This window comes from Archocentrus centrarchus, chromosome 19 (assembly GCF_007364275.1).
Source record: "Archocentrus centrarchus isolate MPI-CPG fArcCen1 chromosome 19, fArcCen1, whole genome shotgun sequence".
In the NCBI taxonomy this organism is placed as follows: domain Eukaryota; kingdom Metazoa; phylum Chordata; class Actinopteri; order Cichliformes; family Cichlidae; genus Archocentrus; species Archocentrus centrarchus.
Genome location: NC_044364.1, coordinates 19,450,236 through 19,471,444, shown reverse-complemented (window position 1 = coordinate 19,471,444; position 21,209 = coordinate 19,450,236). Strand labels below are relative to the sequence as shown.

Below are 21,209 nucleotides of genomic sequence, written 5' to 3'. Positions count from 1 at the left end.
TGGCAGCAGGGGTAGGCTCCAGCCCCCTGCTCGACCTTGAATTGAATAAGTGGAAGAAATTGGATAGATGGATGGATTAATGATGTGGTTTAAAATAGGTTGTTTATTCTTGAATTTATTGTGTTTCCTGTAAAGGCGGCCCAGTGTGTGGTCATAATTGTATAGGACTGCATTTTGTGGTTCAGTTTTAAATGCACATTTCATTTTTTTCCTCTGTTTTGACGTAAGTGACAGTATGAATGTACTCTCATCTCTTCTGCCTCCTTATTCTGTTTTTTTTTCTTATCTTTTTTCTTTTTTTTTTTTTAAAGAATTAATAAACTAAATGCCCCCATCCCCACCTCCATCAAAGTTGGTTGCTCTGGTGCCAGCCATGGATGGATGGATGAATAAAGTTTCCATGTTGATGTTGTTCCTGCAGTTTCATAATCAGTATTGCTCCAGGGCCATCAATGTAACTGACTAATTATGTTTTCATTATAGCTTTGCACCTTGAGAGGCATAAAAATTGCACATGGTAGAAATTTGACTGCAGACTTTTCAGCTACAAAGACAAATCAGCCAGAAAGGTTTTTGTTAATTTTGTGAAACCTAACCAAAGTCTGACAGCACCTTATAACTCCACATTTACTGCTGGAGTCTGATTGTGATTGGTCAGTTGACAGTGTGGTCCCAGAGCAGTATTAATGATGTTGCAGGACCAACACTAACAGGCATATGCAAGCTAAAACAGGTCAAAGATGTAAATATTGGTTTACCTTACAAGGACACTAAATGCATGAGCACATTCTACCATATTGTCTGTATGGATGCAGAAATTATAATTCATGCTGCATCAGTGACTCAGTTTTTTTAAGTGTTCTAGAGGTGAAGGCCTATTTGTTGACCATCATGCGTACAAGGGACAGTCAACACTCTTTCCCACTGGTGGGTACATTATTAAAATAGCTCTATTCGTCATTTAGCCTGTCAGGGTTGAGTCACTTTGGAACTTTTGTAAAAATTTAGTTGTTTTTGACCTCGCCAGTAAACTGTTTTTTTTTTTTTAGAATTATCGTGAGTGATTAATCAGTTTTGGACTGATTTTTTAATTCTGAAAGGTGTTTGATAAAAACAAATTGCTGGGCTGTAGAGCAGTGAAAGGATGTTTTCCACAAGTATATTGTTATTTACATTTTTAGACTGTATCTCAAGGGGGACATTGGTCCTCCTCAGAGTGAAAAAGCAAGCACACACCCTTGAACTTTATGAAGCCGTGCTGACACAATCATGATTGTCTAGGACTGTTATGAATGCTTGCTTGTATGCTTGTCATTAATTATTAGTAAATTATTAGTAACCAGTTGCAGCCTATCTAGCTGCATGCAAATAACTTTTTTCCTAGATAAACCGGTTATGCTCTTGGATTGGTGAACTGGCTAGGAGGCTTGTACCCAATAACATGCAAATTCCATCAGTAATCAAATGTGAAAGTGTTAAGCTGTTGCCAAGATCATCTAGTCTCTAAGTTGTTGAGTAGCAAATTTTAAAAAATGGGCTGGAAAGAGATGATGCAATGTGCCTGATCGTGGAGGGAAGGGCTGTGAATGCTTGATGTGTAGATTTGGAAACTTACAGGTAGAAGATGAAGTGATCGCAATCTGAAATATAAGATGCTGGGAAGGTTGGGAAGTGCTGGGTTTTAGGCAGTGAACCAAAACATTGTTAAAGACCAATATTGAGTTTCTCATAATGGCATCACTGGCTAAGCTCTGGAACATAGTAGATGCTAATTTTCATTTTGGTTCCACTTTGGTTGGAAGTGTAAAGTCCCGCGTGACTTTAACAAGGTCCATGTTGTAATGGTTAGATGACGGGATCACAGTGAGGCTTATGGAGTGCTCCCAGTCAACATGGGGTGTGTAGCTAGTGGCGGTCTGATGGTATCTGGTGCTGGCTACAGGGAGATTGAAGAAGTCTAATCTGCAGTGCCTTGAACTTGCACGACATAAAGGAGCCGCTGCTGACATCTTGGTGACACAGGGCACCTTTAGAGGTCTGGTGGAGTCAAGGTTTCAGTGGGTTGGAGCTGTTTTGATGACACATGGAGGACAAGCAGCATATTCTGCAAGAATTATAATTGCTTGCGATCATGAGCACCATGACTATTCATTCCTGTTCTGCCTTTTCAAGTCAATTTGGAGACCAAGGGAATGGTGCATTCGTAGTTTGTGCATTTTCGTGTATTGCAGTCACAAAAAATAAGACCGCACACCCACGTCTTATTAGGATGGTACAAATATAAACATGAAACAGAAAAATAGAAGTGTGTGTTTATATAAACCTCAGGCTGTTACTGGCTTGAAGTCCAGGTAGAATAGATTTTGAGCAATTGTAGACTCAAGTTGACGGTCTAAGAGAAATTGTCTGCACTTAAACTTGTCATGCTAATTTGACCCTATGAGACGACTTTGTTGACAAACCAGTTAGTTGGAATGTGACACAAAATGAAGCATATAAACCAGCAAGATTCTTGACATTCCCATTTATTTAAGCCTTTAGGTGCTTTGCAGGCTGTGCAGTCCAGGTCTCGGGTATTTGACCCGGTTTCGGCCTGTTGAAACAGCATTTCTGTTCTGAAACGACCTGAAGTCGACACCCTGACGCCCTCCGCTTTCTGCGAATCATTCAGGTTGAGCTGAGTGCACAGGAAGTGTAGCATGAACCAGTGACGACATGATTCCCAAAGGAGGGTCTAACAGCTGTAACCTAAAGGAGCTGCGATCTTTGGAAGTGTAGAGTATCTCACAAACTGCCAGAGCGGTCGGAGGGGGGCAAACAGCCGAGGGCTCTGACTGGAGTTATTTTCAAACCAACTACCAGCCGCCCTCCCCTCTGTGTTGCTGTCTTTTACTGTCCTTGTGTCAGTATTTGCTGTTTGCTGCCTCCCTTTCTCTGTGATTGATCTCTGTTCCTCTGGCTCTGTGGAATTCCATTGAGGAACTCTTGGGATTGTTGGAATTCCAGCCAGAGTGCATGTGTGGGTTAGCAGCTGGCACCATGCGTTCCCCCGTCATCCGGGCTCATTAGCCCTCAGGCCCTCACACATTGAGGCTTTCTGCATTGAGTCTGCCTCTGTTTCGGCAGGACTGGCTTTCCTGCAAACATTCCTCTCTGCATTATTTTCCCTTTTCATGCTTACAAATGGACATGCATGACTTGCAAGGCCGATTGCATGCTCATGCTGGGTGTGGCAGAAACTGGGAGCCTTGTCTTTCTCAGCTGTTCTCTTGTCACCGTCACTTTTCAAGAAAAAGATAATTGCACATGTCATATCTAATTACTCACTGTCCTTGTTCTCGTTGGTTTCAGTGGGAACAAGGAGTGTCTCGGTACAGGCGCTCATCTCCTGTGTCCTCCCTTTGGCATTTCACCGCATACTTGAGCTCATGTGCTGCAAATCACCGGGAACGATATGTACTGCTGCTTTTAATTAACCCACACTGCCTGCCACGGTGTTTAAGTTTGATACTGAGCTCAGCAAGAATAAAAAAGTGTTGTGCATGTGAGTTATGCAACATAATCTGAAGACAGTCTGAAATGGGATATTTTTAGATTGCTCACTGTATTTCCTTGTGTGCTTTGAAATACCTTTATACTATATTCAAATGCAGCCTCGAGGTATAACCACCTACATTTTTCATGTTATGCTATGACACACTTTGACTCCACTACATATCAAACTGAAATATTGTAGTTTGCACCTGTCAGCATCAAAGTCGATAACTGATTGGAAAAACTGTATTCAGACTCTGTGCAGATCGGAGAAGTTTGAGGTGTTTCTTCCTTTTGATCCAAAGGCTGTGTTACTGTTTGCACTGTGGCTTTTAAGTCTGTAATGTTCCCTGATTTTTTTTTTTTGGTGCCGAGTTGATGCATAAATTCATTTTATTTCCAATGTTTTCATTTTACATTATCTATCTGGCTTCAACCTCAGTGGGATCTCACACTTTGCAGCAATTTGTGCTTTAACCTGGAAGGAAATTTGCTATGTGAAAAAAGTTTTGCTTGCTCGTTTGCTAAGCTGACATTGTGGCTAATGCCTTGCGAGTGCTGGTGTGCTAACGTTTTCTAGTGTGTGTAAAAGGCCTGCAGAGTTAAAGCCCAAAGTCCACACTAGCTGTTTTATAGAAAAGGCTGCTTGCTCAGAGGCTTGTTTGGCTCATATTTAAAGGTGAGCTGAACAAGCTCATTATTTTTGATGGCAATATCCTCAGAACAATTAAAATAACTTTAGTTTTAGTATGTAGCACAGTTAATGTGTGTCATGTCACCAGTAGCATGGATTCTCTGCATGCATGCCAGAGCTGTGTGGAATATGTGGAAGCTTTTAGATCTGATCTGAAACCAGTGAACAGTGGACTGGTTGTGGGTCTATCTTTTTTGTTAGCATGCCCCGAAATTGCTCTTTGAATCATTCATCGTAACGATGCAGATAATTTGGGAAATGCTAACACCGCTGCATGAAAACACTGTGCACCGTGTAACGCATCATTCTGCTTTTTGGTTTTTGGTTTTTTTAAATCAGCATTGCCTCTGTTAATCTGGACTTTCATACTGGACTTATTGAGAAGGGGGCCTTAAAGGTATAAGAGCATTTCCGACGGGGTAAAAAGATTTGCTGTGGTATGCACTGTGAGGAAAAGCGTCTAAATCTAGTCTCATAGACTGCGCAATTAAATGAAAGACCTGCAAATGAGCATAATATTGGCTTTTTACTTAAAGAGTGTATCAAAAATTGTGAAATTACAGTGGTATGGGTGCTGATTGCCAAATTTCTGGCATTATGACATCTCTACTTGAAGCATAATTTAAGGATCCGATTTTGTATTTTGTTACAAAGCCGAGCTCATGCATTTTCCTTCCAGCCACAGAGATTACATAATGCTCTGCCCCTCCAACCCTCCGCCACCTCCTCTCGGCTTCTTTCCTACACCTCTGTTTGCTCCTCTCCTCTTGTCATTTCTCATCAGAGTTGCAGCAGGTTTTGAGCTGTGCAGCCATAGAAATGCTGAATCCCTGTTAGCTAACACGTGTCATTGTAAATGCAGCACCTTACATGCAAATTTGCACCCGCTGCCCTTATTGTTCGTGCTGGGGCTGCTGCATGTTGCCAGTGTCTTTACTGGAATATGCCATGCATGTTAACAATGCCCACAGAGATGTGAGAAATAATGGCTTTGAGGAGCATGTTGCCTCTTGTCTCATGATCTCCTTGCAGCTGTTAGGCAAAAGCGTTTTTTTTTTTTCACTCGTGGAGAAAGAAAAATGATGCTGTCACTTCGGTGTGATCACGCAGTGAGCTTTTTGTTCTGACATTGTCTGAGGTCAATCATCTGACAAACTTCCAGGTCTGGTTAATGCATATGACAATCCCGATCCTTCCTTTCTCTAAATGTGGAACTTGCTGTGACTTCCGCTACAGAGTCTGTGGGGTTTTTTTGTTTTGTTTTTTTTTTAGTTTCCAGGTTACCTTTTAAATCTGATTCAGTCTGTTGGTGTTTTAACACATTTTAGGCCTTTAATTAATTTATTTTTTTGCAAACAGTTGAGTTGCACCCTTTTTTTTAAAAAAACATGAACTCATTACTTCTATTCAGTTGTGCAGTGGCCACTTTGATCATGTTTAGTGCTTAAATTGATTAGATTTGTTTTTATCTTGTTGTATCTTGAATGCAGTGATATGATCTTTCTCCTAAAGGGAAAGACTAATGTTACTTATGACTGTGCCTTTTCTTCCTGACAGTTTTATATTTTATCTCTATTGTAGTTTAGTAAAGAAGTGCATCAGTTCCATGTTTTTGTTAACCATTCACTAATCCCTGCCAAATATTAATAAGTAAAAACAGTGTTAAACTATTGAAATAAAATGGTCCGTGTCCTGTCAGCTTTCATTGTTTGTTTTGCACTTAGTGCGATGTTACTGTAACAGCAGGAAGTGGAGTTTTTGTAGTGATTCCAGTCAGCTAACAGTCAGTGTTTGTGGTAAATTAGCAGCCGTGCTTTGACATCTCAAATCCCTCCTTCATATAAATCTCACTTTATCTCCATAAATATCTTTTGGCCTTGTCCATGCAGCACTCTCTTTGAGTGCTGTGTCAGCATGCTTATGTAAAAATGCAGAATACACAGTGGCACTTGTCAAGTGGACAATTTGATTAATTCAGGCTGATTTGCTTTAATGCAGTTTTTTTTTTTTTCCTTTCTTTATAAAACTCTGCTGTAAACAGTGTTTCTTCAGCCAAACTCTAAACCAGGCACAGAGTAAATCACAGAGAAACAACTCATCACATTTCACATTCATGGTTACATTATAATGGTAATAAATTTAGGATTTTCCTCTAGGCCGGTGTGACTCTGAATTGTTTCCCTACAGTAACATGTGCTGTATAACCATAACTACAATAACCATGTGGTTATAACTACACTGTCTAACCAAACACTCGGGAGCACCTTTACTATTCTAATATTATTCCTCTGCCATGTTTATTAACCAGGTAGATAAAATATAAGGCACTGTGTACAGTAATGCCCACTAAATACTGTCCTCACTATTTCGGGCAGCATTTTGCTTGTGATGTTGGGGAGCAAGCAGGCTAAAATTAGCCAGCTGCTATGTTAGGCAGCTAACATTAGCCAGAATAAAGCGCATTTATATCTAATGAAGCCTGTTTGACCCTGAACTATGTTTCTTGTGGTTGATTTTTAGCTATTCAGGCAATCCCGTGATTTAAAATGCTGTTGTTAAGGGATAAGGTCCCCTAATTTATTCCCAGGACTTATCTGCTAACTGACTTGGCCATTATCCACTTGCTTAATCATTATGAACTACCCCTCACCTTTTTTCTGCAGCTTGACTAAGTTAGAGCTATCTCGCTAATCACATCTAACTTGGTAACAGTATCACAAGCAAAATCATACTCAGAGTAGTTGGCTAGCTTGATCTCCACATGATACTAATTGATTGGGAATGACAGCAACTCAGCCATGAAGTGGTAGGCCACGTAAAATCACAGAGTGGGGTCAGTGGATGCTGAGGGTCATAGTGCACAGAGGTCACCAACTTTCTGCAGAGTCAGTCACTACAGACCTCCAAACTTCACGTGGCCTTCAGATTAGCTCAAGAACAGTGTGTAGAGAGCTTCATATAATGGGTTCAAATGGCTAAGCAGCTGCATCCAAGCCTTACATCACCAAGCACAATGCAAAGCATCAGGTGCAGGGGAACAGTACTTGTCTGACTGCATTGCACTCGGCCCCTTAAATCCAGTGAAAGGAACTCTTAATGCTTCGGCATACCAGGAAATTTTGGACAATTTCATGCTCTCAGCTTTGTGGGAACAGTTTGGGGATGGCCCCTTCCTGTTCCAACATGACTGCATATCAGTGCACAAAGCAGGTCCATAAAGACATGGATGAGTGGGTTTGGTGTGGAAGAACTTGACTGGCCTGCACAGAGTCCTGACCTCAACCTGATGGAACACCTTTGGGATGAATTAGAGTGGCGACTGTGAGCCAGGCCTTCTTGTCCAACACCAGTGTCTGACCTCAGAGATGTGCTTCTGGAAGAATGGTCAAAAAATCCCATAAACACTCCTAAACCTTGCGGAAAGCCTTCCCAGAAGAGTTGAAGCTGTTATAGCTGCAAAGAGTGGGCCGACGACATATTAAACCCTGTGGATTAAGAATGGGATGTTACTCAAGTTCATATGCGTGTGAAGACAGGCGAGCAAATACTTTTGGCAGTATTGTGTATTTTAGCTATGCAGCAAACACTGTTTGAACAGTAACTCAACGTTGTTGTTATTCTGCTGATACTCAGGTATACAGTATATACACTGATCTCTCAGCTGTTGGAGATACAATAGAGGAACATAACAGTGTAGGTTACTATCTGGTGGACCAGTGCAGGCGCACTGCAGCTCACTTTGCAGCTGTAGTGTCATTAAGAACGGTTTTTGGAGGTTATGCAATAATTCCTTTAATTATCTAAGCAAGTGTGAGGAAAAAGAGTACTCATTTATTTGCTAATGTGATAAACCACTTCACTAAAACATATTAAATGCTTCCAGATGTAGGAAAAACTCCTTTAGCACACTGATAGCTCTTTTTTTTTTTAAACCATGAACTGCTTTACTAATACCTAAAATTCCTGCCAGGAATGAAGTATTCCCTGAGGCTATGCGCCAACCAGTGCGACTTGTTGATTCAGATTAAAAACATACTTAAGCAGCGCAGTCGGAGAGTTTTGCAGACTCGGTGCAGGTGTAGACTCTGAGTGTTTTCTGGTTTCCAGCATGAGTTGTTAGCACAGCGCCGGTTTCCAGTTACTATTGTTGTCTGTGTAAATGCATGTAGGAGGGGCTCGAACTGACATTTTAGTGTAACAAAGCTGCTTTGAAAAGTGGAGACCAGGACGCTGGCAGCAAGAGGCCACCGGTGGAGGGCTGCATAGCACAGCAGCGTCACACCCTGTTAGAAAAAAATCAGGGTACACACGAGTATGTTTGTTTGTGTGTGTGCGTGATAGAACTTGAGGAAAGTCTTCTTTTACTTTTTAAAAAAAATTTTTTTTTTTTTTAATTACAAATCCATTCACAGCCACTTTCTCTCACAGCAATATGAGAAATTCCAGTTATTCCTCTGGCACTGCTTCAGCCACACTTTCAGTTTTCATTTAAAATAACATGCAGTGACATCAAAGGGCAGCAGACTGCGCGGTTTCCTTAAATGTTATTTTTAAGCATGCAGCAGCTGCACAGGATTTGTATTCTTTATCAGAATCAGTTCAATTATACACAGACAAACTCAGTTTGTGTAGTGTTAGATGACAGCAGCAGCAGCAGCAGCAGCAGGTGTCTCTGTGTTGTAGGATAAGGACCTGAGCCTGAGCTGAGGAAGAACTCCCTTTTAGCAGGAAGAGGCCTCCCACAGAAACAGGCTCAGGGAGGGGTTGCCATGTCATCTAAGTGTTTGAAGTGTGACTGGAAAGAGAAGATAGAAGGAGGAGGTTACTAGTAAAACCTCAGAAATGGAAAAGGCTCACAAAATGAACTCAATACGTTACTTTAATTTACAATTTGCTACATTTAAATGATATTTAAGGAAGTTTAATACCCGACAGAATGAGGCGGCACCTGCCGAGATCTGCTGAGCTCCATCTGGATTTTAGCAGTTATTTTCTTTGTAAAGTTAACCTAAAGTCTCATAACATCATTCACCAAATATATCATCTGGTGGCACTTTATAATAGTCCTCAGCAATACAGGGCGGATTTGTAGCAAACTGTCCATCTGACACTTGTTTCAAAGACCATAGGAGGGGCGTCGTGTTGTGGCACTGCTATAAATCAGAAGACTGTGAACTCGGAGGCTGCTGTTCTTTTCCTTTTTCAGCCACAATTTAGTTTCATTTTCGCTTGCTTGTCTACTTTTGCTTTCACTCACAGCTTAGTAAGAATTTTAACTACTGAGTTAAGTTTAGGGAAATGTTGTGGTTTAACCCTTAACACTGAAAAAGGATTAACCAATGTGTTAAAGTGTCACACCGAGTAGAATTTCCCCATTCATGCAACAGTGAGACCAGTCTCTCTGTTGCTGCAGCAGTTATTTGCATTACTTCAGAAATGTCAGTAATCTGACCCAGACTTTGTCTCTAGTGTGGTAAAATGATATTTTTACTGACAGTTTACTCTGGAATAGATGTGAAATTGCAGAGCAAAGTTTATGAGTCATTCATGTGATGTTTCAGAGTTTTTATGGTTTTATGATTATGCTTATGTCATCTACAAACATGCAGACTTGTTAATTGGGTCACTTTCTGCCCCCGTTTAACTTATATAACCTTTTTTTTCATAAAGGAACGGCTTTAAGGGTTTTCTCTTATTTGTTTTGAGCTGCGTAAAGCATGAGACTGAAAGCAGGTGTCTTGTGAGTCGTCACACCTGCATGTGGCTTCAAACTGCACAGTTTGGCTTTTTGCAGAGCAGTATGATGGGGGTAGGTGGGGGCACAGCACCCTTCAGGAGATGAATCTGACCATTAGCAAACTCAGACTGGGTTAAGCTGCTGTAAGCCAGTCTGAGGAGGTTGAGGCCAGTTGATACCTGCAGACAAGCAAACCGCCGGCACAGTCGAGTGCACACATTAATGGGGTGTCTGGCCACTGAACCGTCAGTGTAGCATCTCCACACCTGGGCTGCCAGATCTCCTTTTCTGCTTCTGCTTCTTGTGTCTCAGTGTCCGTTAGGATCTGGATTCACCCACCGCATCTAAACGTGAGTACCGATGAAGCTTTGGCTGCTTCTGCAGCTGCTGTATCAACAGAAAATATAAAAATGCAGTGTGGATGTGATGCGTCCTGTGTTGTAGATTGATCTGAACCAGGTCGCGGAGGGGTAACTGCGCGATCTTTTGGTCCTTTTGCATCAATGGGAGTTTTTCAGTGCCTGGTCGCTGTTGAAGAAGCAGCAAATTATCAGGGTTTTTAATATTTGATCTTGCTGGAGCGCAGATATATGCAGGTATTCACTGTGAATTTGCCACTCTGAATGCTGGTAAGACTTGGCAGCTGCAAGTCGGCTAAATGGATTGAAAAATACACATAATCAAGTTTAGAGAGCGAGCGCGCTGCTTTCGCTGAGCGAGGAAAAAAATAAAGGCTGAGGAGGATGACGAACTGATCTCTCATCCCGAGCTATGTTAAGAAGTTAAGTATGCTTTCATCTTGTGGTATGCTCCGCTGCCAGTGCAGCCGTCCTCTGGAGCCTCATCAGTCTGCTCTCTGCTTCTTTGAGCTTCACTCAAACTCAACTGTTACACAAGTTTGCACAAAGCAAACAGCATTAACTGGATTTCAACCAGAAATGTCAGTTTTTGGTTGGGGCTTCTAGAAGCGTGGACTTAATTCCTCTCCGGGTTTTGTATCACTGATCATTGGATTTGAACTGTGATCTTAAAATGACATTGTGTGACATATATTTTTTAGCTCGGCTGGTGTTTGTGTTGGTGGCATTGTTGGCATCTGTTCCACAAAAACTTGGCCATAACTCGAGGAGGAGCTCACCTATGATGTAACTGTTCAAGCCAGACCCATCAAACATCACATGCTCGGTCACTGACTTTACCATAACGATGCTTTATGAACAACTAAAATACATGCATGCAGTAGCTTTATTTCTCTAATATTACTCAAGTTGTCAGATTGTCTGTTACTGCATGCACACTACATGTAGTCTCAACCCATCTGTCACTACAACCAGGCAACTCAAACCAACTCAGGGAGTGTTTGCACAGCGAACCTCTGCACAGGCAGACAGATCAGCTAATGATGAATCAATTGTTGCTTCCGCACTTCAGCTTTCCTAACTGCGAGGACGCGGTGAAGAGCGAGGCTTTTAAACATACTAGAGTAATTAATGGTCTCTTGAGCAGTACGTGTGACGGGCAGACTTTAGTGAAGCTAAAAAGATTTTCACCATTTTGAGCCTCTTAAAGGAATAACTCACAAGTGAAATGTGGTACAAACAAAGCCTCTTTCCAACTCAATTAAACGAGTTACAACCAAAATTTCCATTGTGGTGAAGAGAACCTCTAACCCTCACCTGTGGTCATGAGCTCTGGGTAGAGACCAAAGAAGAAGGTCTCAAACACAAGCAGCTGAGATGAGTTTGGTCTGTGTGGTGGCTGGGCTCAGCCTTAGAGACGGGGTGAGGAACCCAGACATCCTGAGGGAGTTCAGAGTAGAGCCAATTGAGGTGGTTTGGGCATCTCATTAGGATGCGTCCTAAATGCCTCCTTCTGAGGTTTTCCAGGCACGCCCAGCTGGGAGGAGGCGCTGGAGCAGACCCCAGGAGGAACTGGAAAGTGCTGCTGGGGAGAAGGACGACTAGAATGTCCTGCTGAGCCTGCTGGCACAGCAGCCTAACTTTGTGTAACTGCAAGATAATGGACAGGTTTTACTTGTCAACAGTTAGTTTAGGGAAAAAATGCTTTTGCTGTTATTTCTCTGGAAGACCGTAATAAACTCCCCAGTGTCGCTTTCTGTTTCCCGCCTCTTTCCTCGTTTGTGCACTTTCTTGGTGTATTTGATTTCAAACTGTTGACACAACCTCGCGAGTCTTCACTCTAAAAACCTTCTCATGTTGTTTTGTGTTTGTTTTTAGGTAAGAGGAAGCGGGTGCTCAAGCTCCCCAAGGAGGCGTTTGAGCAGGCTACTCCTGCCTCAGTGTAAGACTCATTTCTACATAATGTTACTGAAACACACACACAAGCTTATATCTATATGATTATTGATCCTGGTTTGCACATATCTGATCCTTTCCAATCAAGTCAGAGTGCTGAATATGTGAAATGAAAATGTGCTCAGCAGCAGGAAACCAGAGGGGGAAGTTCTGTTCCCTCCACTGCCATCATTCTCGCTCACTTACAGTCAGCCACACCCGCAATGTGAAAGTGTACATTTCTTCAGACACAATTCAAACCTCTGTCTGCACCTTTTCTGCTCATTTGTGTTAGCGTGAAGCTCGGACTGCAGCTGCCTGTAAATCTAACAGTTTTTGAGTGTTCAGTGGGTTTTTAGTGAGTCCTCTTCATTAAGAAACCTGCAGCAGCAGCAGAGGCGTTTTTGGTTCCAGGCCAACTTCAGAATCACACTGTGGCCACATTATTGTGTTTAACTGTGCTTTGATTTCATACTTTTATAAATAAAAATGCAAAACTGAGGGCATCTTTCTTTTCTTTTTAAATGATTATATATAGTTTTTCCACTTTATAATTTTTTTTATTTCAGTTTTCTTATTTTATTTATTGCATTATTACATCTTATTATATTAATTGAAATTATGTTTGTTTTATTTTGTTATTAATTATGCTATGTCTTATTTTCACTGCAGTATAAACAGTTTAAGTGAATTTTTGTAGTTTGGTATAAAGATGGTATAAAAGAAACCAGCTCAGAAGTGGCTTAAACCTGCATGATGTCTATGGGAAAACAGCCCTTGGCTCCCTTTGGGCTCTGGCCTGAGTAAACACTTTACTGTTTATTGGCTCAGTCGCGAGTTTCAGGTCATATTAAACACAACATGAAGTCCATTTTGTAAATTTTGGACACTCTAAGTCAGAAAGGATGGATATTCAGGTCATTAGCGAATGAATAAAACCAAACATTCAGTTTGAGGCGTCATAACGAGACAAATGGTACTGTTACGTTGGCTGCTCCCATCTTTTATATACAGTCTATATATAAATTTCCTGCTAATTTAACTTATTAGATTTTTAATTGCTGCTCCCAAAGTCAAAGGTAACCGTTTACAGTCAGTGTTTCTTTTGCAAACTGCAGAAGAATAGATTTTTATTTCTTTACAGATGTTTTCTCCTGAAATATTTGACGTGTCCTGAAAAGTCCAGTTTGACCTGCTGTAACCAAATATTTTTGTGTGTTTCAGACCTCCCAGAGATTTGGATTCAAAAGCTTGTGTAACTATCGGAGAGAAGGTAATTTTATTTCTTCACCGCTCCTAATCCCATTCTGGGATTGATGCTTTTTTTTTGTGTGTTTTTTTTGCTCATCGCGGACTGTTACATAACGCCCCCACCCCCACCCCGCCTGTGTCATTTTGGTTGATCCACACAGGTTAGCTTATTAGTGGCTGTAAAGAACGCCCCGATGAACATTACAGCCGAATTGAACACTTCTGATTGTGGTTAGACTGGAATGCTTTTTATTGCCCAGCAGGCAGTAAAAATATTTATTTTAAACTCCTCAAATAAGTGGAATTTTCCACTGGCAGAGGTGGCTGCTCTTTCTCTGGTTGAGTTGGCCACAAGTCAGAGATTTTTTTTTTTTTTCTTTTTGTTTGAACCATTTGAAATAAAAAAGGAAGCATCTGAGTGCATTTTAGAGGAGCCATTTGCAGGGCTGCTGTGCAGATTCTTAAAGCAGAGATAAGAGATTCACTCACTTTGTATTTGTGCCCGCCGGCCGTGCCCTGTTGTTGTGCAGAATTTTGAGGTGAAGGCAGATGACCTGGAGCAGATCTGCGAGCTCGGGAGAGGAGCGTACGGCGTGGTGGACAAGATGAGACACGTGCCCAGTGGTCTGATCATGGCTGTTAAGGTAAACAGAAATCTGACTTCCACACTCCAGACGTCCTCACTTTAACACTCACAAACTCACAAATCTGTGCTTAAAACATCCTTCTGAATGTTACTACTCAGTCATAGATGGAGACACACAAAAAAGCTTCATACAGAAATTTATGTTTGCTCTCTGCATAACTTCGAGGTCTGTGCTGAAACCTCAAACATTTGTGTTCTTGTGGACATTCGTGAGGTTTTCTCGTGTTCGGCTGACAGACCAGGTGTTTTCTGCCATCAGTATTTGATGTCAAACCTTTTCTTCACCACCGTGGGTATTACAGCTGGAGCTTTGCTTTGAATTATTCTCTGAAGCCATTATTACTCCAGAGGAAACTCTTTGGACAGATCCTTCCCGGCATTATTGCCTCATTTTCTTCAGTTGCGTATTTCTCCTGCATATTTGCATTAGCTTTTTTGCAAAGCTGATGTTAAAACCTACAAGCCAGATGAGACCCAGCCTGGGTTTCTCTCCTTTGCTACCAGAACAAAAAGTGTCATGTCTGCTGGTTACCTCATGGCCAGGAAGATAGAATTACATGTAAAGATTAAGCTACACATTCATTGTTTGTCTTCATGTTATCAGCCCAAAGTGTGACTGCTGATCATTTGTTTCCTGTCGTCCTTCCTCAGCGGATTCGGGCTACAGTGAACACTCAGGAGCAGAAGAGGCTGCTCATGGATCTGGACATCTCCATGAGGACGGTGGACTGCTTTTACACAGTCACCTTCTACGGAGCACTGTTCAGAGAGGTAGCATCACAGAAACACTGCATGCATTATTCGTTTCCTTTGTGATTTTATTTTTTCATTCCTTGAATTATTTTGGTTTAGTAACGGTGCAAATAGTCAGCTGTAGCACGTTCACAAATGATTAAACTTATAATTAAAAACTCTGCAGGTTTACGCTAAGAAACCTACATCTGATCACAGTCCACACAGCGTTATCGCCACAGGCTAAAGATGGAAAAGCCTCCAGCATCACTGAGGGGGCAGATTTTACTGGCTGACTGGCCATTTCGCAGCCCCCGGGCATGTGTGTCTGCACTGAGTGGGGATTTTGTAGTGTAGTAGTGGATTGTTTATTTGCAGTTTATGCATCAGAAACTGGCCAATAAATGACATTTTTGGACGTAGTTTTGAGAGCTATCGCAGACCGTGAAGTTAAGGCGACACACATTGTAAAGTCTGGTTGTTACTGGTGTCCAGTCGAGTTTCTAATAGTGGCCGGGTATTTATATCAGCTTGTGTCAGCTCTGCTTTCTGTAAAAATTGTGATTCATAATTCTGTGGCATGCAGAACCGCCAGTGACACACATACTTGTGACTTTTTCTCCGGGGGGGGGGGGACACCTCTGCAGACTGTGGGATACAGAAAACTTCCTGCAGCAGTGAGTGGATGTTCAGGATTTCCTCACTGGGACTGAATCACTGGAAAATCTGTCACTTCCTGTCTGTTTGGAATCCGGCCGGCGGCTTTTTTTTCTGCCTTTTTTCTTTTCTTTCCTTTTTTTTTGTCCTGATCTCTTTCCAAATCTTCCTGTCTGTTGCCAGGGTGATGTCTGGATCTGCATGGAGCTGATGGACACCTCCCTCGACAAGTTCTACAAGCAGGTGATCGAGAAAGGCCTGACCATCCCCGAGGACATCCTGGGAAAGATCGCTGTCTCAGTACGTTCACTTAAAATGGCATAATGTGAATAATTCAAACTGAATGTGAACACTCAAGTTAGCTTAATGACAGATATGTGGTTATGTAACACTCATTTGCTTATTGATGGCCTTTCTTATTACAGATAGTAAAAGCTCTGGAGCATCTCCACAGCAATCTGCAAGTCATACACAGAGGTAAGAGCCTGATTGGAGACCCATTAAACTCTCACTGTCAATTTCCTCTTAGCTGCACACAGCTGCTTCTGTTTTCCTCTTCCGGTATTCCTTCAGTCTCTTTCCAGATCTTACTGAAGAGCCACAGCAGGTCTGTGCAGTTAAAGAAGCATCCTTTATGGTTCTGGGTCAGAAAACAGTGGAAGGGGTTTATGTGCACCGGTGAGAGATTGACGGACTGCTTGGTACAGCCTCAGCAGCAGTGAGGGCGTACCGAACTGTTCAGAGTAGCTGCAGCTATTCATCGAGTAACTCAATTTTACAAAAGCCCTCGACGCAACATTTTTGCTTCAGTGCTTCGTTTAATCCAAGAATCTGTGGCGCTCAGTTGTCACTATGTAAATGTGAGCATTTCTCCCACATTTGCGACTAAAAATAGACCTGCAGTCGACACATCTATAGGAGCACGTGTGTGAATAGGAGCACGTGTAGCTGTGAGTTTTCTTAACAAAAGGACCGTTTTCGAGGCGGTGAGCTCAGGTGCAGTGAAAGAAAACGTTTTTCCAGCGTTCAAAACAGCAGCGCCGGTTCCTGTAACCACCAAGCAGCTGGAGGTCCAACAACAAGCTCCAGCGTGAAGAAAAGCGAACGTTGCAGCTACTCTGTCCACCGCCGTTTGTTTTCCACAGCAAAAATTTACAGTAAAGTCACAGAAGTTAAAATTAAATATGCAGATGAACTGTTAACTTAGTCTAACATGATGTTTAAGTCATGGTGAAGCTCTCGGCAGCCGTCCTGCTTTATATGGCAGTGATACCTGCAGCAAGCAGGGCCGAGTCTAAAGGGAGGCACGGGGTGTACTGGACTATATTTATTTCACGCTTTACGAACATTATTTTGCAGATTTAGATTAATATAAATCAATAATTTTCATGAATAAAATTGTTTATTATTTCTTATCTGATATTTGATAAATTGATGGATTATTGATAGAATCCTTGATTACTAAAATAATTGATAGCTGCAGGCCTGCTTCAGTGGATGGTGATATAAGCTTGTAGCACTCAGCTGGCAGGGGTGCACATCAGATTGCAAACATCAGATGCAGTTGGATTGAACAAAAGCTGTAAAAACACAAATATTTTTTTCACATCTTAGTTAAAAGTTAATTAAAATGTTCTTTTCCTCTGAATGGGTTCTTAAATTATTATCACCTGACATTTTTATTATGTTTATACCAGGGTCTTTGCAGAAATTATACTGATATGATTTTATGATGAAATGTAGGCTCTAGGGTTTAAATTAAAGTCACACTTTGCTGATAATTTAAACAAATCTTAATTAAAAATGGCACATTTTTCCTAATTAAATCAATAATTTAGTGATGTATTTGTAATATAAAATAGATTTTCTTACACTATGCATTTGAATATGCGCATCAGAACCTTTGCAGAACTAAGATATTGTAGCTGCAGAGCAAAATCTTGCAACCCACATGCTGGTGATTAAAGAGTTGATCCTTCCTGTGTCAAACCTCAGTGGCCATCATGCTGCTCTTCTTGGGTTGCAGCGCTGTGTAACCTTTACACACAAAAAAAAGTCACGCTGCCAGTCTGTCAGAGAGACCACAGGGCTGCAGCGGGATCAGTCAGAGAGACCACAGGGCTGCAGCGGGATCAGCCGGCTGCTCTTTCAGTTAAAAACAAACAGCTAAAAGAACAAAACTGTTTACAATCTAAAACTGTTGTTTGTTTGTTCATCTTTCCAGATGTGAAGCCCTCTAACGTCCTGATCAACACTCAGGGTCAGGTGAAGATGTGTGACTTTGGTATCAGCGGGTACTTGGTGGACTCTGTGGCTAAAACCATGGATGCTGGCTGCAAACCCTACATGGCAGTAAGTAGCATGAAGCTTAAAGTAATATGAAATTTATTGTTTTTATTAATCAAAGCTCACATTGTTTTGGTTTTTATTTTAAGAGCCACCGATCAAGGCTCAAGATTTTGAGGCTTTGAAAGTTTTGGATTTTATTGTCCAACATTAAGCTGAATGTATGAGGGTGATCAAGAAGTTCTGAATATAGGCGCATAAAAATCAAAAAGCTGCCCTGGTTTAAATTTGGCCGAGCTCCTGCTCATGACCACCATCTCAGGCACGTTTATTAGAACTCCTGTGCAGCCGTTGTTGGGTTGCTGTCTGGCAGAGGTGCATATGAGAGTGCAGATATCCGCCTTAGACTTGGACATTTGACATGCCAGCTCCGCTGCACAGAGTCCATGTGAAGTTGGGCTGAGGTGGTGCGTGAATGGTGCCGGTGATGTTCCAGTGCAGATCTGGAAATCCCGTTCTGACCACTTTGCACTGTGTTCTGTGTGTTAATCGGAGGTCTGTGGTGAGTGCAAGCGTCAACTTAGTTTAATTTGTCTTTGCTAGTTGTGAGAGCTTGGCCTCCAAATACAAGCAAGCTGTTTTTAACAGTTTTCATTTGAAGTCCACACTTTCCAAACCCCGAAGGTAGCACATCAAGTGAGGAACAAGAGGATGCACATCATTTTTGGCCTTATGCGCTGCGTCCCACAGAGTGAGACATTTTTGACCACAGCATCATTGTAGACTTTGCTCCCTGCAACTTTGTCCAGTTCCTGAAAATACAGATTAAGTTGAATGAGCACGGACACGCAGGAGGCAATCCTGCTGCAGAGGCACAAATACAAGGTGCCATAACAGGACTTCAGTGAAGTGATCTAAAAATGGCAGCCACGATGCATCCAGAGATGCAGCAGAAGATGAACAGGGAGGCAGAAAGGCTTTGGATTCTTGTTGGCCGAGTGCCGAGACTTTTGTAACACACATCTTAAACTAATCAGAAGTAGTTTACAAATGGAAGTTATATTAAAAACTTGGTATCAAAGATTGAATTTACAGTTGTTATAGACTGTACAAAATGTTTCTGAGCCTTCTGCCTTTTAGTGTTCTTTTGTTTGTGCGCCTGATGCTGCCACCATCTAAATCAGCCTAAGCCCTGGATGCCCCCTCGTCTCTGTTGTGCATCCATGCTGCTGATTTTATCGTCTGGATTCTAAAATGAACTGATTATATGTTGATGATGTATGGTCACTTTGACCTCACAAAACACATTTTTGGCCAGAACTCAGGAATTCAGACCAAACGTCTGAGACAATAAAAAGAAGTTTTAACATTTGCAAAGGTCCTCAGGTCATTTTCACTGCCACAGCACACTGTTCTGCAAAAGCACACAACTCAGGAACAGAATGTGAGACTTTGACCTTATTTCACAATTGTTTGAATACTGATTTGGTGGCCACCTGTTAAGTCTCTTCAAAAGCCTCACTACATCTGTTCTATAAGTCTACGAAGGCATAAACATAAACTGCACCTGGGTGGTTGATGTATGTAACTGTGAGGCAGTAATTCCACACTTTACTAAAACTGAAAGCCTGGAAGCATTTTGCTTATTAGAAGTGAACATTCACTGAAGCTCATGTTGATTATACAAATGTTTGCACCCCAGCAGACAAGAGAAAGCTACAGAAGTGTAATGCATTCACTTGTTTTTCAGAATTAAAGAGACAATTGTCTAAGATTAAAAAAAAAAAAGAAAGGAAAAAAAAAATAGTGTCTTATTTTTCTGAAAATAAATGTATTTTGTTTAACAAGATAATTATCTGTTAGACAAGAAAAACAACACAGAGGTTGTTTTGATATCTTAAATCAGTAAATTAAGAATTACACTATTGTGGTGGTGGGGAGCTGCAGCTGCCACCATCGTTCTTCTTCTCCTCTGCAGTCTCGTGAGCTTCACCACAGCAGCGTCACTTTTCCACCTTCTGCAGGTTTTTGTTAGGGTGATCCACCAAGTCTCCGTTCATTTTCTTCTGCTTATCTGGGGCCGGGTCGTGGGGGTGAAGCAGCCTAAGCAGAGAAACTTCAGCTCCCTCTCCCCAGCCATCTCCTCCAGCTTATGTGGGGTAACGTCGAGGCATTTCCAGGCCAGCTGAGAAATGTAATCTTTCCAGTGTGGCTTGAGTCTCCTTCCAGTAGGAAATGCCCAGAATACCTCACTCAAAAGTTGCCCAGGAGGCATCCTACTCAGATACCAAAACCACCTCAACTGGCTCCTTTCAATGTTGGGGGGTAGCAGTAAGGCCCATGCTAAGCATTCCTAGCTCACCCTCAGTATATGTTTTGGTGCGCCAGGTCTGTCCCGCATCCTCCCCCGCCAACTGATCCAACTCACCACCAGGTGGTGATCAGTTGACAGCTCAGCTCCTCTCTTCACCCATGTGTCCAGAACATACAGTCGCAAATATGATGATACGATTACAAAATTGATCATCGACCTGCAACCTAGGGTGTCCTGGTGCCACGTGCACTTATGGGCATCCTTGTGTTTGAACATGGTGTTCGTTATGGACAAACTGTGGTTTGCATAGAAGTCCGATAACAGAACACCACTCAGGTTCAGATCAGGCAGGCTGTTCCTCCCAGTCATTCCCCTCCAGGTCTCACTGTCATTACCCATGTGAGCGTTGAAGTCTCCCAGTAGAACAACGGAGTCACTGGATGGAGCAACCTGGAGCACCCCACCCAGTGACTTCAAGAAGACTGGGTACTCTGAACTGTCATTTGGTGCAGTGGTAGGACCCGTTCCCCAGAGATGCAGGGGAAACAACCCTCTTGTCCACTAGAGAAAACTCCAACGTACAGGCAAAAAGCTGTAGGGATACAAAAACACCCACCCCAGCTGGCCGCCTCTCACTGAGGGCACTGAGGGGAACTCCAGGAGACTGGTTCCAGAGCCCAGGCCATGCCTTGAGGTGAGTCCGACTATATCTAGCCGAGATGTTTCAGCCTCGTGCACTAGCTCTGGTGATGTTCTGTGTCCCGGTAGCCAGTCTCGATAGCCGGGGATTGGTCCGCCTTGGCTGCCACCTGACACACTGCACACTTCGGACGGCACCTGGCTGGGCCCCACAGACTAAGCTGGGCCACCAGGCACCCTCGCTCGAGCATCCTCCCCAGGCCTGACTCCAGGGTGGGGTCCCGGTAACCTTATTCCAGGCAGGGTAAATTGTTCTCTTGATCTTTCTTCCATATGTGTTGTCTGAATCGCTCTTTGTTTGACCCCCCAACCCCCCGGGGGGGGGGGGCAAAGCCCCTGGACAGCATTGCCCTTGGGATCACTGG

General features: G+C 42.4%; 1 protein-coding gene across 1 annotated transcript in view; it reads left to right on the top strand.

The window, feature by feature from the left end:
• Window positions 1-21,209, top strand: part of map2k6 (mitogen-activated protein kinase kinase 6) — a 45,664-nt gene that overhangs the window by 5,798 nt on the left and 18,657 nt on the right. The window contains exons 2-8 of the mRNA XM_030754925.1: window positions 12,203-12,266; window positions 13,484-13,532; window positions 14,041-14,154; window positions 14,808-14,927; window positions 15,729-15,845; window positions 15,971-16,022; window positions 17,770-17,897. Of these exons, the coding sequence (XP_030610785.1) occupies window positions 12,203-12,266; window positions 13,484-13,532; window positions 14,041-14,154; window positions 14,808-14,927; window positions 15,729-15,845; window positions 15,971-16,022; window positions 17,770-17,897 (644 nt within the window). The remainder of the gene's footprint in view (window positions 1-12,202; window positions 12,267-13,483; window positions 13,533-14,040; window positions 14,155-14,807; window positions 14,928-15,728; window positions 15,846-15,970; window positions 16,023-17,769; window positions 17,898-21,209) is intronic.